This window comes from Achroia grisella, unplaced genomic scaffold (assembly GCF_030625045.1).
Source record: "Achroia grisella isolate CSIRO2021 unplaced genomic scaffold, CSIRO_AGI_Agris_v1 utg869, whole genome shotgun sequence".
NCBI lineage: Eukaryota > Metazoa > Arthropoda > Insecta > Lepidoptera > Pyralidae > Achroia > Achroia grisella.
In genome coordinates this window covers 2,473,538-2,489,393 of record NW_026713049.1, presented here as the reverse complement: position 1 = coordinate 2,489,393, position 15,856 = coordinate 2,473,538, and the positions used below count along the sequence as shown (strand labels likewise).

The 15,856-nt window shown below is 33.5% G+C and overlaps 1 protein-coding gene across 1 annotated transcript in view; it reads right to left on the bottom strand.

Annotated features, from left to right (window-relative positions):
• LOC131852952 (oxysterol-binding protein-related protein 9) overlaps nucleotides 1–15,856 on the bottom strand; it is an 89,860-nt gene that overhangs the window by 27,916 nt on the left and 46,088 nt on the right. Inside the window, exon 8 of the mRNA XM_059203709.1 lies at nucleotides 15,053–15,161. Coding sequence (XP_059059692.1) covers nucleotides 15,053–15,161 — 109 coding nt within the window. The remainder of the gene's footprint in view (nucleotides 1–15,052; nucleotides 15,162–15,856) is intronic.

The following is a 15,856-nucleotide window of genomic DNA, read 5'->3' as shown; positions in this document are numbered from 1 at the left end:
TATCATCTAGGATTATGAACAACACACATTAGTTGTAACTAATTATCTACTCCATATAATAATAGGGATAATACGGTAGGTAGACATAAATCCAAAAACTTGACGGTCATAAGCGGCTAAAATGTCTTACCTAAATAAATAATTTTTGATTTGAAAATAATATTAACTAAAACTCAGTACGATTCACATAGTGCCATCTTGTTCATCTTGACAGGAGATGCCACAGGAGTCGTACAGTCATATAGTAAGACGACTGATAATGAATATTTCAATACATTTGTTTTTTGTTAATACTTACATAATATACGGAAAAAACACCCAGATTAATACATACAAACAATCGTACTCACGAATACAAATTTTTGTTATTTAATTTACTTTGCGAGGAATTGAACACGCGTACTATTGGAAGTAAGGCGGTATGCTAAACGATTAGACTATCGATATAATGCCGTATATAGTAGGCTAACTGTTATTAAAAAGTCTGAAGACACTGAGACTTTTAGTCTATAATAACAATAACAATCTTTTAGGTTGTGTCTTGGTAAAGGAGCTTACGTGAACTTATAATTAAGAAAAAATAACAAAGAGCCATTTATCTAACCTTACTTTTAATGGAATTATATAAACTGAAATGAGTAAGATAGACTTCAATATCTTTAAAATTCATTATACAAGAAGGCTTGTATTTACTTTTTGTGGAATTAAATTTTGATCTGTTTTTATTGAACTAAATTAAAACCGATAAGCTCTACTATTTTATGGTATCGTACATCTTCACAAGAAACCTACTAAAAGAACGTAATTACGCGAATGCGACCACTGAATCGCCTTTTGCCGGATTAAATATTGATCAATCTAATCCAGGATACGCTATAGAAAGGACATAAAATAGAAGTTACCTCCACATGTCATCTAGAAATAGCCGTTCGGTTGGCGACGAAAGAAGGGTTTTTCAAAAAGAAGTCGTTTATAAGCTACGTGTTGTCAGTACAGTATTATTTATTTTTGAAATTATAATTTTAATTATTTAAAAATACATTTATTTAGTGAACGGACTTCTGCGAAGTCCGTAGGTACTCATTTCTTGTAATAAATTTGCTACATTTGGAAACATATTTAGATTCTCTAAATACATTTACAAGCACATGAAATTCTAATAATGACGATATGGAATTCATGATTTCAATAAATGAATATGATAAATCAGTGGTAGTGATCAGGGATATAATTAAGTTATGTTAGTAACAACAATTGTCTTTTGTAATAAAATTAAAACTGATGTGTTCGCGATCAACCATTTGAGCGTTACAGATGCAAGTAAAGTTGTACAGATAATACCATTGCAACAGATATCAGTATTGCAGTATATATTTGCAAAATTGTAGATTTTAATCAGTTTCAAATGAGACGATTGTTACTAACAGCGTTACACAATTATGTTCCAGAGAAGGATCATTTCCGGCAGCATCAGTTTATGAGTATGTCGGAATATTGAGGATACATTAAATTTATTCCTGAAATACATCGATGTGTTAATATTTATATAGCTGGTTGAAATTCACAATTCCTGCCATAGATTTTTAAAGGGGCGAAGCAGTAAAATTTACTTCTAGTATACTAAATTGTAAAAAGCTCATTATAGGTACGGCACATACATGAATCATGAAGCGTTCGTCCTTATCGTACTAAGGGTCAGCATACATAGTATGTTATTATGTAAAATATTGTATTGCCCCGGTTGATAATGATTGAAAAAAGTTATGTTTTCCTTTTTAATAACGAGCAAATTAATATGCTCATCTATTTCAAATTTTATTATTCACTGCTTCATATTTACATTGATACATAGTAAAGGTCATACGGTTTTATTTTTACTTCTAAACACCGTTGGGAATTTTACGGTTAACATATTATGTTTTTTACTTTATAAATACATTATAATTTTCAGGTATAGTCATGCGTATATCATGTATCAAAAAGGACGCTTGCCCTTAAATTATTAGATACACATACCTCCTTAGTTTTATTCGAGACATTTATTTACTCTACTATCATCGCACCGATCTGTACTATTCCGTCATACTGCACTATTATTCAATTGAACAGACATCAACATATAGGCACGTACAAATGTAAACACATTTGTATATATTAAGGAGACAATACTACTCTTATCACGTATATTGACCAAGGAAGTGCTCTCTGATACAGCAAAAAAAGTTCAATGGCACACAACTAAAAACAAAAATGCTAAAAATAATCACTGCAATCAAAACAGACAATAAAAATGTAAGTTATAACGTCAACATAAACAGTCTTGAAGCCGGGCATGCGGTAAAAATATAAACCAACAAACTTGAAGAGTACACAACTGCACACACAAATTAACAGATGGGATGACGTACGTAATTTTGCCGGGTTGTTCGCACAAGGGGGGTATTCTGTGTAAGAGAATTTGTAACTGAAGTATCGATCGACGAGCCCAGTTGGCAGCCGAAGTGCGGCCCGCGGCACGAACCGTCGTGCACTGAGGTATAGACGGTCGAGATGATCAAAGATTAAACAGCCGCAGAATGGGGGATAGGTCAATAGCTTTTAGACATTATTCTGAGAAACAAACTTGCAGTAAACTAATCCTTTTAAAGGGAATTTTCTAAGGTCACAAGAGGCAATACAACCACAAATGTTTTACTTTGCGATCACAAATAGCCTTTAAATATGTCATAAAAATTAAATGTTTCATTTTGAAAATGGAACGACCTATATAGAGCGGCGATATTATATTGCTTTTGTTTCCGTTATACATTCTTCCCGTAAATTCAACGTCACACTAATAAATATATCAAGTGCGTACAACGATTTATCATTATTTATTATTATTACATCCTTCTATATTCCTCCACTAAATAGTTTGTATACAACAAATGCGGAAATAATACTACTAAATTATTTTTTAAATTTCTATTATCGTCGAACTAATTTCAGCTGGATAAAGTTTTCGTTTGCAATGCGGATCAAAATTAGTAATTTTTTGAGTTTGTTATTATTTCGAATACTATTAGTATCGTGGAATAAAGTTACCTATTGAAATGACAGTATTCCAAATGTATTACAATAACTGAATATTTATGTACAAAATTCAATAAATATAATATATTTATTGAAATCACGTAATGATAATTTCTATGTAAATTAATAAATTATGTATTTGGTTGATAGGCATTAAAGTAGAACCTAGATATCATGTCTGTTTTAATAATCTATGTAGAGTCAGCTACGCGTCGGCGCATCGATTGCGGCTCTGCGCTGCCGGATTGACGGACAAACAGCACGTTTCTATATTGTTTATAAATAAAACCCATATGTGCATATAAATCGCTCTAATAGAATAAAGGTAAACACATAAACATGTAGTTTCTATTTACAAACAACGCACAAAGATTTCCAATCGGGATGGAAAATTGTAGGGGAATTCTTTTTATATGCTCTACATATTGGCAAATTAACAGATGGCCTGAAGGAGAATGGTAAGCGTCACTTGCAGATATAAACATTTGTAGACAACAATAAGAGTTGCCAAAATTAAAACGTTTTGCATTTTTTTTATTAATTCGAGACTCAGTAACGACCACAAGACAATAAACATACAATACAGATAGAAAAGATACAAGACCATCATCAGACACGAGTAGTGACTAAGACTTTAACTAAAATACCCTAAGGGGCGAAACATCGACATGGCATCTAGAGCCTTGTATTACGGACTCTCTAATGCAGGACAATAGTCCACCACATAACTGTATTGTAGAATACAAGTGGGGCAAAGAGTGCGTCTCATCCCTAAATACCGCTTTCCCGAGTAGAAACGAACTCCCCAAATAACAAGCTAACTGTCCATCTTATGGTAAGTGCTAACACTATATGATCAGCACTACGAACATCACGTTATCGGGGGGAAGGGGATTGTTAGTAATGCGGACTCAGGACTAGCAATGTATCACGTCAGGTCGACCTCCACGTGGTTCCCCCTGGAAACCATCGTCATAAATTCCTGGTAAATTTGTCATGATGGGCTAACTAACCTGACCTCATGCTCATCTTATCATCCTCCACTGGTGCCCCGCCAGTGTAAACCGTTAGCGCAGGCGGGTGCACCATTCTATTATCATTCATAAAAAAATACATCACGTTATCATGTGTGTGTCCATGATTCCACTCATATGTCGTCTTTTCTGAGTACTAAGATGTCATGAGTGTTATCCCGTAATTTTACTGCTTTACCTCACACTTCAACCGATAAACGGGTTACAAAGCAAGCCGCTTGCCCGCTGAAACAGGTGAGACTAAGTATTCCACGTAAACAACTTCACACAGATTCTACCTCATTGAAAATCTTACAAAGGCCTCATCACACACAGGAGGCGAAAAATTCCGTATATTGGCTCCATTTGTTGAACCAACCTCCCACATTTTTACATTGTTACAAATGCATCTAAGTTTATACATACATGAACTAAATAAGATACACGGATTTCAAAAATTACAATACAGCTGCGATGAAAATTTTTGAGCTAAATTTCCATAGGTCAAAATCATGTACAAAAATGTGCGAGGTCACCAGGGTACCTGCTAGTGCGTTGCCGGCCTTTTAAGAAGGAAAAAGCTCTTTTCTTGAAGGTTTCAACATGGTATCGGTTCGAAAATACCATTGCTGGAAGGTGATTCCACAATCTCGTTGCAAAAAGATTCTAGAAAATCGCACTGTGGAGGACCGCCATTCATTCAGATGTTTAGGATGGTATTTAACAATACAAACATCTTAGTATGGGGTTCTACAAATAATGTGCTTAAAAGACCGAAAACGCGCTACCAAACTCTCTCGTACTCCATTCACAAGCGAAGGTAATAATTTTCTAGTGGACTATGACCTCGTTTTTCTTTCTAACAATAAACAACAAGCTTTTTATCTGAACATATACTAAATCACTGTCTCTATTTAACCTTCAAACTAATACAACCAAATAAGTAGAGCACTAATACAGTCGTAATACGATAGTTTAACACAGTCGGTGAAAATCTGTTTGCAAAATCATAAAATTTTAGTCATTTGGCTATAGAACCTAGAAAGAGGTCACACAACGGAGAGCATAAAAGAATTTTCGCTAAAATGACTGGGGCGGAGTGTCCAAATTGCTGACACACTGGCATTCATTGTGTGTTTGTAATTATGGACCGGTCACTATGTATATTCAACAACATGAACTTCCACGTTTCAATCTGATTAAGATTTTAAAATTTTAAATAGAACTAGCTGACCGCGCAAACCTTGTTTTATTATATAAATTTAAATCGCTATTAAAAAATAGGGGTTTATTATAGAAAAGTGAAAAATTAAGGTTATATGTATAATTTAATGCCACATTAAAAATAAAAATTGTGATGAGCATAAAAAAGTTGGGGGTGGACAACTCTTATAACTTAGGGGTATGAAAAATATGTCCAGCAGTGGACGTTTTCCGGGCTGCGATGATGATGATGATCATGATGAAAAATATAGATAATAGCCGATCTCAGACCTACTGAACATTCATATAAAATTTCATAAAAATCGATTAAGCCGTTTCGGAGGAGTATGGTAACTTTGTGACACGAGAATTTTAATAAGGTTTAACTTTAATGTCTATATGATTATGCATTTCTTGAAAAAAATATGCGAAAGGAGGTGCAATACATTTTATTAATTAATTTATTAAAACTAGATATTTTACCAGACTCGCACTCGATATAGTGTTATAAAAACACTATTTCCAATACATTAATATAGAGTGTAAATGTTGTTGTTGGAAACTGATTTATATATCTTTTTTATTGTCTATGTCTTTTATAATAACTATATTGTTTTATATATATTGTCTTTGAACTCCTTTCTTTACAGATATACGTAAATAATTGATAATGTACCTAATAAGAAAAGAAATAATGTTCATTATTCATTATAACCACCTATATTGACTTTATATTGAGCTGGTTAATCGTAGAAAGAATTAAGTGAATTAGAGCCTTTCCTTTTTTTGAATTAAGAACTTTCTTTTCCAAGTCAATTGAAAGTATCAAACAGAGAATTTGCACAAAGCTACAACAACAATGGCCGACCAGGAAAACGGTATTTTTATGGTATTACGAAATTGGGGCAACGTGTCGGCTGAATCACACAATAAAGTACGACATGTACAGATATACTCCATTTCATTCGAATTATATGTCATTAGTACAACAGTTATAAGTGCGTTTGGTAATTGTCTCATTCGCTTATTCACAAAATTTCAAACATCTAAACTGAATACTTGTTAGTATGTATTTAATTTTGTCATTGTCGAATTATTATGTTTTCTTTGTTAGTAGAGAAAAGTTTTGAACTTAAGTGCTATCGTCGTCGTTGATTTTTTATTGTATTAATTTATTAATAAAGGCTATACCAGAATAGCAGAGAGGGTGGACTAACTGCCTCATCTCAGTTATAGACTGTTTTGTCTCGATTATTCCTTCTAAATTTTATTATAAGCAGCAACTGTAATAGTTTATTATTTGAGCCAAATAACGACGATTATTATTATTATTAGTGCTCGCCCAGTGGTCGAAATTCGATCATAATTAATTATAAGTTTGAACATTTTTAAGTTTCTATTGTCATAGAATTGCTTCACGTATTAATATATAGATTACTTTGATAACAGCACAGAAACAAATCTTCATTCGTATATTTGACAATGAATAATATTGATATTATTTGACATTGATGTTTTTTCATCAGCAGTAATATAATGGTAGTGTGCGTAATGTTTTTTTATTGATTTAAAGTACACAGTTCACATTAAGCTTGCTTAGGGTATGGTTAAGGATAGGTTGGGTGCGTGAGTGACCTCTGACATTCAGAGGCGCCATTTGGTGATGACCATTTTGCTGTTGTTGATGGTCCGTCAGCTTATTTGCGGAAATTATATCCTATTTCCTCATTCCTTGAAACATTTGGTATTTTCTACACAAATAATAAAATTATTTCAATTTAATAAATAAAGTAAATGCATTACTGTTATTAAAATATTAATTTAAAAAAAAATTGCTTCTCTGTTTGTTCTTGCATATCTCTGAAATGGCTAGACTATTTAACGTGACTTTCACTAGAAGATAGCTAATTTTCTAGCAGTGAATTAGGCTACTTTTATTTTAGAAATATTGATATTATTTATTTTAATTCTTAAAGTTAATTAAAACGCTACGGTAACAGCTAGTTAAAAATAAGCCTCAAATATACAAGAAGAAAAATATAGTTGAAGAAACTTCTAGATTATCATAAACTTGTAGACATCTAGTGAATAAATATATCGTACAAATGGGTCGCAGAAATTTTATTAATGGTAAAACATTCGTATTATTTTGGGCATCTCATTGCCATGTTTTCAATCTCAATATCTTTCTTTATGTAGGGCTGTCCACCATTGTGTATAGGAAGATTGTTTTGTTTAGCTTTTTATACTGGTGTGTTTTATTTTATAAAGGCCTAACCAGAAGTTTGTTAGAATATTTTTAAAGCATCTATTTTATTTATTACTAGCTGTGCTCGCGATTTAGCTCACGTGAAATTTATAGCCTATGTGTTATTCTAATCGATTCGAAGTCCCATTCAATGGTCAGACCAGATACCAGTCAATTGAATCGCATTACACTAGCTCAGACTGAGCACAACCGATGGCGACAACTGGTCTACAAGATCGTGTAGAGTCGAGATCCTCAGCAGCTAGAGAACGATCAGGAAGAAGTTATTCTAATGTATAAGTCATATTGTTAAAGTTTCATTAAAATGCATTAAGTAGTTTTTGCGTGAAAGAGTAACAAACATCCATCCATCCATCCACACTCTCAAACTTCCACGTTCATAATATTTTAAGATTTATTCAAGTAACAGTAACCTATTTCTTGTTAGTAACATTAGTTAAAATAAGACTAGGTCAGTATTACGTTTGTAATACATAAGATGACGAGTACATTACATAAACCTATCAAAATAAGACGCCTCAAATAATCTTTATTAAAAAAAAAGTGAAAAAACATATTAACAGTAAAAATTGATTTGTAAGAGTTGTTACGTTACTCCATCTGCTTAAATTTCATAACCCATTTTACGGCCTCGGTGGTCTAGCGGTTTAGCACACCGCCGTACTTGCGATGGCCGCGGGTTCGCTTCCTCGGACGGACAAACATTTATATTCATGACTATGTCTCTTTGTATTATATACAATACAATATATTAATTACAATATAATACAAAAATTATGTATGAATTTTCTATAAAAAGACTTAAAATATTTTCCCGAAAAATTGTAATAACCCTAAGTACAGTCCCAGTAACATACATAATATTCCATATTACACAAATCGAGATACGCTTTTGTTTTCGCTCGATTACGACTGAATTTCAGAATGAGTTCTCGCACATTACAAACCTTTGTAGAGTTTGCGAATAAGGAGGTGTATACAAAAATAGCAAATAAATAGCGCCAATTAATAATCTCGTATTCATTCAAGAAAGATATTTCTTATTTATATTTGCATTTTATTTAATAATATTATGCAGTAAACTGTATGCTGTATATTTTTTAATTAATTAATGGAATGGTGCATCCTCCTGCGCTAAAGAAGCTAAATATAATATGCATCAATTGTCTAGAACCCATTAAACAAACTTAGCTTAGCTTGGGGCTAGATGGCGCTGTGTATATTGATATTTTATTTTTTTATTTCTATAGAACAAAATATTATTAAATAGAATTATGAATATATACATAATTTTTCTTATGATAAAAGTATTGCTTGGATTTTATAGTGACATATATCTGGAATATGCGGCGACAACAACGGCATTCAATCTATAAAAAAAACAATCGATTATCAATATCACAGAATGATTACTGAAAAGTGCTCTTTGATGAAATGATTCCGGCAAAGGACGCCCTCAATTAGGTTCTAGCCCGGACCATACATTGAGCGCCCTAGTTTTTCCGTAGATTTTATTAGAGAACTACTTTTGGTGAAATGAAACAATGTTAACGTACTGAATGGGTGTCAAGGCGTAGTATTATTACTCTGTGGTCAAGGGTAATATGAAATTGGGGCGTATTTCGTATGTAACACATACTTTTCACCCAACAACCAGTATGGGAGGTTCTTAATTCAATTTAATATTTTTTATGGATGCGAATGGAATAACGCATCACCACCAACGCATACCGTCAGCGCAGACGGGTGCACTATTCCATTATCATGCTAGCAATGGATTCTTTCAATCCTCTTGCCCCCCAATTGTACATATTCTGATAGTTCCAATTAGAACAGATTCTATGATTTTTGCAATTCATGACCGTAACCATTTCCCTTTACTTATTCCTTCAGGTATTACGTAAACAGATTTGTTACAATTATTTATCCCCCATCCCACTTGTCAGCAAAAGTAAGCAAAGCTCATCCCCCCATCCCCCCCCGTGCGTTACGTAAAAATTTTCCAATTAATGTATTTTTTAGCTATACCAATGTGAGGGTTGCCATTCGATGACGTAATCATCATCAAGACTCCCCCATTCACCGTGTCATCCAAAATAAGGAAAGCAAAGACAAAGACCCCCCCCCCCTCATAGTGCATACGTAATACTTGAACGGCCATTCGCTAAGTCAGATTTATGACGAGTAACTTTTTATTAAATATTCATTATTTAAGAAAAAGTTAAAGAGTAACAAACATGCATCCATCCATACTCACAAACTTTCGCGTTTATAATATTAGTAAGATAAGATAGAATTTAATACGCTCGCCGTTAATATAATTAATTTTATTCAGAAGGGATCTACTAACTTTGATAGGCTTTCCAGCCAGGCTCAGGTAGCTACGGTTTTGCAGACAGACGTGACTCGACAGAAAACAATATACAAATGTATATATACAATAAATTATTCAGAGAAGTGTTGGTTAGTAGACATATACTCACTAGATGAGACGTTACCAAGAATTAAAGTGCGAAATAAGGATTCTAAGTAGTAACAACATCTCCAGTCCTTATATGGATGTAATTTAACATCGAATAAAGTCTTCATATCTAGTTACCTGCATAGTTTATTATGTATTATGGGCGCCAGATATGGGCGTGAGGCTCTCTGAGTTAAAGGCCCTCTTAAGGAAAGCCGTTTTATTTTGTAAAATACACAAAACTTTATGCCGACTAAATTGCGTGTGTCTTAACCAACTACAAGGAATATACTACTTATTCTATTGGTACAGATGACATATTTATAAAATAGTGAGCGGGCGGGCGACCGCCAGTTTTCCGGATTGGTTGGCTTGTTCCTACAGTGGTGGCATAGTTTGTAGTGATTGCCACAGTATATATTTACGAAGAAAAAAATCAATTTATTTGTATCAGTTATCTAATACCCATAATACAAGCTTTAGCTAGCTTAACTTGGGTCTAAATGGTGCTGTGTCAATTGTCCCGAGATTCTTATTATTATTTATTATGTGATCATGAAACTTCATACCCGTGTAATTGGAATAATTATAGTTTTAAGTGTACAACTATTTATTTTTGCAAACCGATTGGGATATTTTGAGGGAAGATTACTACAATACAGTAGGAAAAACCGTTCCAAAATCAAAATCGGTAAAGCCGTTTCTAAGACTAGCACCCTCAAATACACAGACATACAGACAAAAATTATAACAATTGTTGTTTTAGGTATTACGTAATAAAACCCAAAAATAATTTATATCTGTTATATGAAAAATTATAATTTTAAGGATCAACGATTATAAAAATTATTGTTCTTCTCATATATCCTATAAGTATGGATAGCGAGGCATTACATTATTATTAATAATATGTAAAGATTTTAAGTTTTGTTTTGACGGACTCATTGGTCTTGGAGTTTAGCGTACCGCTTTACTTCCGATGTCTGCGGGTTCGATTTTTCACACGGTACAAACATTTGTACTCATGAGTTCGTATTGGTCAGGGTGTTTTCTATGTATATTCTGTATAAAATCCCGTCTGGACAAAATCTATTCCGTGATCATGGGAGAGCAAGACAGTGTGCTACTAATGCTGCATATAGTATAATAGATTTGCACTCTACTGAAATTACTGTACAATGCATTGATTTCACTTCCAGGTGGATGTTATCGCCAAGCACTGAAAGTGGTACCTACATTATTTGGTGGTTAACCTTCAGTGGTTGGTAAGTATCGAAGTCACGCGACCCGACCAGATTACAGATTGGCAGGTGGCGTGTTGTCCAGGTATGACTTACCGGACTGTGGTTTTAAAGTATTGATTGGGTAAACCCGAATAATATATACATAATTTGATATATATAATTTTGGTTGGAAGAAGCATTCCTGGTGGTCATCATCTTCAGCCTTGACGATCGACAAACAAGAAGAAATGTCCTAAATGAATACATAACATAGGTACTTAAATATGTACCATGAAGTGTGACAGTCCAACCGCACAATATAAAGAAAAATATAAGTAAAGAAAAACGAGAGAAAAATATACTGTATTACAAATTTAGATAGTAGCAGTTCATTTACCATTTGAATTACATAAAAATATAAAAATGAAGACAATATAGTAATAATACTCCTGGACAATTTACACAACGTTATCTAGTACTAATGTAAGTAGAAGTTGTGCTGATATAAATATTTATATAATTTTTTTTTATTTTGTAAACCCGTACGTATTATACATAGAAAACATCCAGAGCGATAAAAACAATCATACTTATAAATACAAATGTATAATAATGTGCGTGCACGGAATCGAACCCGCGAACATCGGAACTAAAATGCTGTGCTAAACCGCTAGACCATCGAGGCAACATCCATATGATAGCATATATGCGACGGTCTGTACTCCCATCATATCCCAGTTTTATCTTTTTATGTAAAGATAATAATACCATACGTAAGTCCATTCTCAACATCTTACGGTATAGTTAAAAATGGACTGTATAATGTCACACACGAGCCTAGTTGCTTCAAGTGGCATATTTAATGTAATTATTTTATTAAAAACATGTAATTTGGTAAAAAAAAAATTGTCTCGTAAAACAAAATACTAGATACAATATATTCATCAGCACAGAATCGCAAATAGAAATCGACTGCATGTCCTCCACCCAATTGGAACCACAAGTAAAAATATAAAAGGAAATAGTTAAAATTGCCGGTAAAAAGATTGCGTATTTTCAGCGGCGAATCGAGTTCATAGTTCAACAACCGGTTATTTTAGGCTACGGGCCGGTGACCCAGTGATGCATCTCCGTGTTGCCAACCCGAATATACGATTATTTCGGGATGAATTGAGAAGGTGTAATCCTTACTAATGACTTCCAACCCTTCAACCGTCTACAAAATTACTATGTTATTTTTTTTAAATAAGACTTCGAAAATTGGATAACCAGCTGTATAGTAAATTCAAAATAACCATCAGTACAATCTAAAATGTTATAGAAAATATTTATACTAATTATAAATTAATATAATTAATTAAGACTAATATAAATTACAATTAATTATTGTAACGATACATGTGTCATTTGTTATATTGTTTGTGCTTCTTCTTTACTGTATGTTGCAAATAAAGTATATTCTATATATCTATCTAATTAATATCACAATTAAAAAAAAGAATTTGGTGATAGAATGATGAAAGTTTAGGAGTGTATGTATTTTTATTGCCACGTCATAAAAAGCATAAACAAAAAAAATATGATGGGTCAGTTTTATCACTTAGAGGTATATAAAATAGACAACCTATTCTCAGACTTGCCGAGTATATATATAATATTTCATCAAAATAGCTTAAACTATTTCGGAGAAATATGGTAACTAACTACATATGTGACACGGGAATTTTATTACATTTTATTATAAAGATTTTATTTTCAGAAATCTAAGGTTGCAGTTTATCTTCGACTATTCACGTTCATGACTATTTTTAACGACTTTCTTTAAGAGAATTATAATTTGCTAGAAGTCAAAGTAGCGGGTTATTGGACTCCATAAAATATGAGTTCAGTGATGGTTGTCTCACCCGTCATACTCGTCAGTGGGTGCTACTTGTAGGGACTGGTCTGTTCTGATAGCTATGACTGATTTATTTTGTTCCTCAAGTAACTATTAATATATTTATATCAAATTTGCTATTTAGCAGTTTGTATTCGCACAAAATTCTTAAAAGTGTAAATCTGAAAAACATATATTTAAAAGAGAGACACGCAAGTTTGTTACTCATTCTTCTTGTGATGAGGCTGCGTTCCTAATGAATGGTCTACCACTATTATTCTAATAAAAAAATATGATTATTCGAAAGTGCTGAAGGTAAGTTAACTGATTATTTTGTTACTCAAGTAACTATTTATTTATTCATGTTAACTTTTCTATTTGGCTATTTGTAATCATACAAAATTCTTAAAAATATAATTCCGAACAACATTTATGTAAAAGAGCAACACGCAACTTTCTTGCTGGTTCTTCTTATGATAAGTTTGCGTTCCGAATGAGTGGTAGAATATAAAATATGACTATTCAATAGTGCGTATATTAAGTTTATTTGAATGAAGACGATTTATATATCTATTTCAAAAATAAAAACTCGCAACTTATGAATCGCAAATCTATGGTAATGATAGGTTTGTATGCAGTTCGTCGACCGGTGACCTAACATTCTGCGGCGGCACTTCGGGCAATGCATAACCTATTTGCATATAATACAATGCATCACTTTATAACCTGTACTTACTACATTCATATTATGAACGACTAAATAAATGGGTTCGCTGATTAAGTCTTGGCGTTTTAATTGCTCTTTATACCGATTTCAAAAACGGAGGAGGTTCTCAATTCGATTGTATTTTTTTACTTTTATTACATTAAAAATAAAATAAGAAAGAAAATAGACTTTTTTTAGCTGGAAAATATAAATATTGCATACAATTATACTCGTAAATACAAAAGTTCGTCTGTCTCTTTCTCTCTGTATGTTATCTTTTCACAACATTTCTTATTGTATATTAATTATTATATGTACAATAGCAGAACGGATTTAAATTAAATCTGAGGTCATACTTCCATAATATAATATTATAAATGGGAAAGCGAGTCCGTCTGTCTATTACATTTTCGCGACTAAAGGCTGGAGGGACTTTAATGAAATTTGACGTGAAGACATATTGTATTAGAAGAACGGATATAGGCTATATTTTCTTTTAAAGAGCAGACGATGTCGAGGATAACATTTCCGTAGGCGAAGTTCCGTAGGCAACAATCGTTACATTATTGTACTTACATTTCCTATATTAATACAATAATAATATCTCTAGATAATTCACAAAGCGCCATCTATTCCTACGCTACGGTGATAGGTTTAGCATATTGCTATTTTCGAAGGTCGCGGGTTCGATTCCTTGCACGGTGTAAACATTTATATTCTTGAATATCATTGTTGTATGTATAAAAAGTGTCTTATTACAAAATATGTATATGTATATATTTACATCAGTTGTCGATTAGCCATAACTCTGTCTGGCGCTGAATCTGGTGATTAATATCGAGGACTGGCCATGCCAAGTCTCTCGTGCCTTATTTTGCGCGTATTGAATTTTATTCCATTGCGGCACTTAGGAAACAACGGACAATTGTACAGGACTGTATCGAATACACACGAGGTTTCGTCAGGCATTTCGGATATAGCTTGGAAGCCTAGAGTTGACTGTTCGGTGATCACACAGCAACGCGGCCGATCTCATACATGACAATTATAGCGGAATTAAATACATTAAGGAAATGGACTTGGAAGCCTAGAGTTGACTGTTCGGTGATCACACAGCAACGCGGCCGATCTCAAACATGACAATTATAGCGGAATTAAATACATTAAGTGGTGAAATGAACTTCCGCAAAATAACACCTATATCGTTTAAATATATTATTATCAGTTACCTGGGCCCCGGTTGGGGGATGTCAGCGGGCTCGTCATCTGCATCGTAGAAATCATCCTCGCCCTCCGATGATGAATATGATGTGTCCGGCACGAACAGGGACATGGCTCCTGTGTAACATAATAATTAGTAAAATAATTAATATAGACCATTGGGGGAAAGAGATTGTTAGTAATTTAGACTAATAACCGTTGTTCCCTAGAAACCATCATCAAATCCTTGTGAATTTCTCACGATGGGCTAACTGACTTGACCTCATGTTCATCTTATCATCATCCACTGGTGTCCCTCCAGCTCAAACCGTTAGCACAGGCGAGGGCACCATTCCGTTATCATCTATTAAAATATATAGATCAATAGGGGAGGGGACAAAATTATTAAATGGAACATTTTTAAGAATTTAATGACACATACATTATAAATTCAATGTTTAGAATTTACAATGCATTTTTTTAAATACATCCAGTATTTAAAAAAATGAATGAATATTTAAACGCTGTAAATAGCAGAATATGAAGAAACCTATATTATATAATTACCACCATTGTACATACCATATTCTGACAAAGAAATAAATTATTATTATTCAAAGTGAACCTGCCTGTGTTAACGGTATACGCAACCGGGGTACCAGTGGCGGATGACAGGACGATAGGGGGCGAGTGCAGATGGCACTCCAAACCCGCGGAAGGACTTATGGAGCGGCTGAAGGCCAACTCCTGCCTGACGGATACGACTTTAGTCTGAGGGCACCACTAGGGGTTCCCGTTTGAATTGGACGGGGGATCGATCGGAGGGGGGACGG